Genomic DNA, 1,909 nt, shown 5'->3' on the forward strand with positions numbered 1-1,909 from the left:
GGCCCGGCCTGCCGCCCCCGCCTCTTGCAGGGCAGCACCCAGAGGAGCGTCCTGAGGAACATTGCAGCCTTCTTGTTCCTCTGCAACATCTCGGTAATCGGCTCCCCTCCTTCCCCAGGCCCCGCATCCTCCGGGGTCTCTAGAACCTACTGCTGTGCACGAAATGACCCCCACACTCAGCAATGTAAATGCACCCACATTGTTTTCCAGGGTGTCTCTGGGCCAGGAATCCAACCCTCGCTGGGCGCCTCTGCTCAGGGCCCCTCACGGGGGCAGTCCAGCTGCCGGCCGGGCTGCGGGCTGCAATCATTGCAAGGCTTGACTGTGGGGTGGGGAGGGGACCGTTTCCAACCCACTTGTGTGGCTGCTGGCAGGATGCAGATCCTCGCTGACAGCCTGAGACCTCCTGCGGGTCCTGGCCACGTGGCCTCTCCTAGGGCAGTCACCACGCGGCAGCCGCTTCCTCTCGTGAAAGAGGGGATGAGCGAGGCGGGTCCCAGGGTCCTCGTAACCTAATCCCAGAAGTGACCCCCCTCACTTGGTCCTATTCTGTTTGTTGGAAGCGAGTCCCTAGGTTCAGCACAACACGAGAGGGCGGGGCTCATGAGGCTGTGACTCCCAGGAGGGGGGTCCCAGGGGTCATCCCAGAGGCTGCCTGCACCGCGTGGGAGGGAGAGCTGCGGAGGTGGGCGGTGTGACGGAGAAGCGGACCGGAGCCTGACATTTAAGGGGGGGCGAGGGAGGTGCGGAGGAACAGGGACAGGGAGACCGAGGAGGGGGACCAGTGCGTAGGTTCCATGAGCAACAGAAATAATAGGTTTTGCAAATTAGTTGCCATTGTATTCTCACCGGAGCCTCCGAGACAGGTGTTAGTATTCCCATCTTACAGATGAGGAAACTGAGGCTTGAAGAAGTTGTAGCCTAGAAGTAGCATGAGTAGCATGAACTCAGGTCGGGCTCCAAAGCAGGTGCGCCTCCCCCTGACCAGGAGAATGCAGGCAGGGTCTGGGCTGCCTCTCTCAGCCAAGCACAGGCCAGAGAGGAGACCACAGAACTCACAGCCCAGACCTGTGTGGCCGGGGTCTCCAAGCACCAGTGTAGGTACGGGCAGGTGGGTGAGACCAACAGGTGGCCTCTGCTCTAGGTAAACACTGGGGCCCCCGGGAGCACATAGGGAGTACCTGCCCAGACTGGTTACATCCAGGAGGGCTTCCTGGGAGAGGTGGTGTCTCAGGACTTGGAGGAAGGTAGGGTATAGCAGAGGGAAGCCAGGTGTCCCTGATAGAGAGAGAGGCAGGAGCCAAGCCCTAAAGACTCGGGAAAGGAAGGCACATTGGGGACCGCACAGCCCTGGTGCAGAGGCTGCGCATCACTGACAGGCGTGCCTCAGGCTCCCTGCCCAGGGGCCTGGGATTGGCTGGGGTCTCCACGGTCTCCTTCTCTTGCAGCTGTGGATCCCGCCTGCCTTCGGCTGCCGGCCCGAGTACGACAATGGCTTGGAGGAAATCGTCTTTGGCTTCGAGCCCTGGATCATCGTGGTCAACCTGGCCATGCCCTTCTCCATTTTCTACCGAATGCACGCAGCTGCCTCCCTCTTTGAGGTCTATTGTAAGATCTAGTCTGCGTCCGCATGAAAGGCCGGGGCGAGGGGTGCGCGAACAAGGGCGCTCCCCGGAGCCACCTGGGGTGGCCAGGCTGGGCAAATATTGCCTTACAGGTTCCAGGCCTGTCTTTTGTCTGCCAGGGTTGTTTCCTGCGGGCCGGGTGGCCCATCATCCCGGGTGAATGTCAACAAGTCAGGTCAAAATCGATGAGGCGGCTGAAATCCATCCTCATTCGTTCATTTAGTCAAAGCCCATTTTATCTCCTTCTAAACGAGGGCCTCTGTTTTTGAAGAATGTGATCCTCG

General features: G+C 60.0%; 1 protein-coding gene across 1 annotated transcript in view; it reads left to right on the forward strand.

The window, feature by feature from the left end:
- The window catches only part of OTOP1 (otopetrin 1), a 14,561-nt gene extending 12,942 nt beyond the window's left edge, over nt 1-1,619 (forward strand). Inside the window, exons 6-7 of the mRNA XM_005866152.1 lie at nt 1-93; nt 1,449-1,619. The exon at nt 1-93 is cut by the window's left edge and continues 1 nt beyond it. Of these exons, the coding sequence (XP_005866214.1) occupies nt 1-93; nt 1,449-1,619 (264 nt within the window). The remainder of the gene's footprint in view (nt 94-1,448) is intronic.
- The last annotated feature ends 290 nt before the right edge of the window (nt 1,620-1,909 follow it).

This window comes from Myotis brandtii, unplaced genomic scaffold (genome assembly GCF_000412655.1).
Source record: "Myotis brandtii unplaced genomic scaffold, ASM41265v1 scaffold223, whole genome shotgun sequence".
NCBI classification, from domain to species: Eukaryota; Metazoa; Chordata; class Mammalia; order Chiroptera; family Vespertilionidae; genus Myotis; species Myotis brandtii.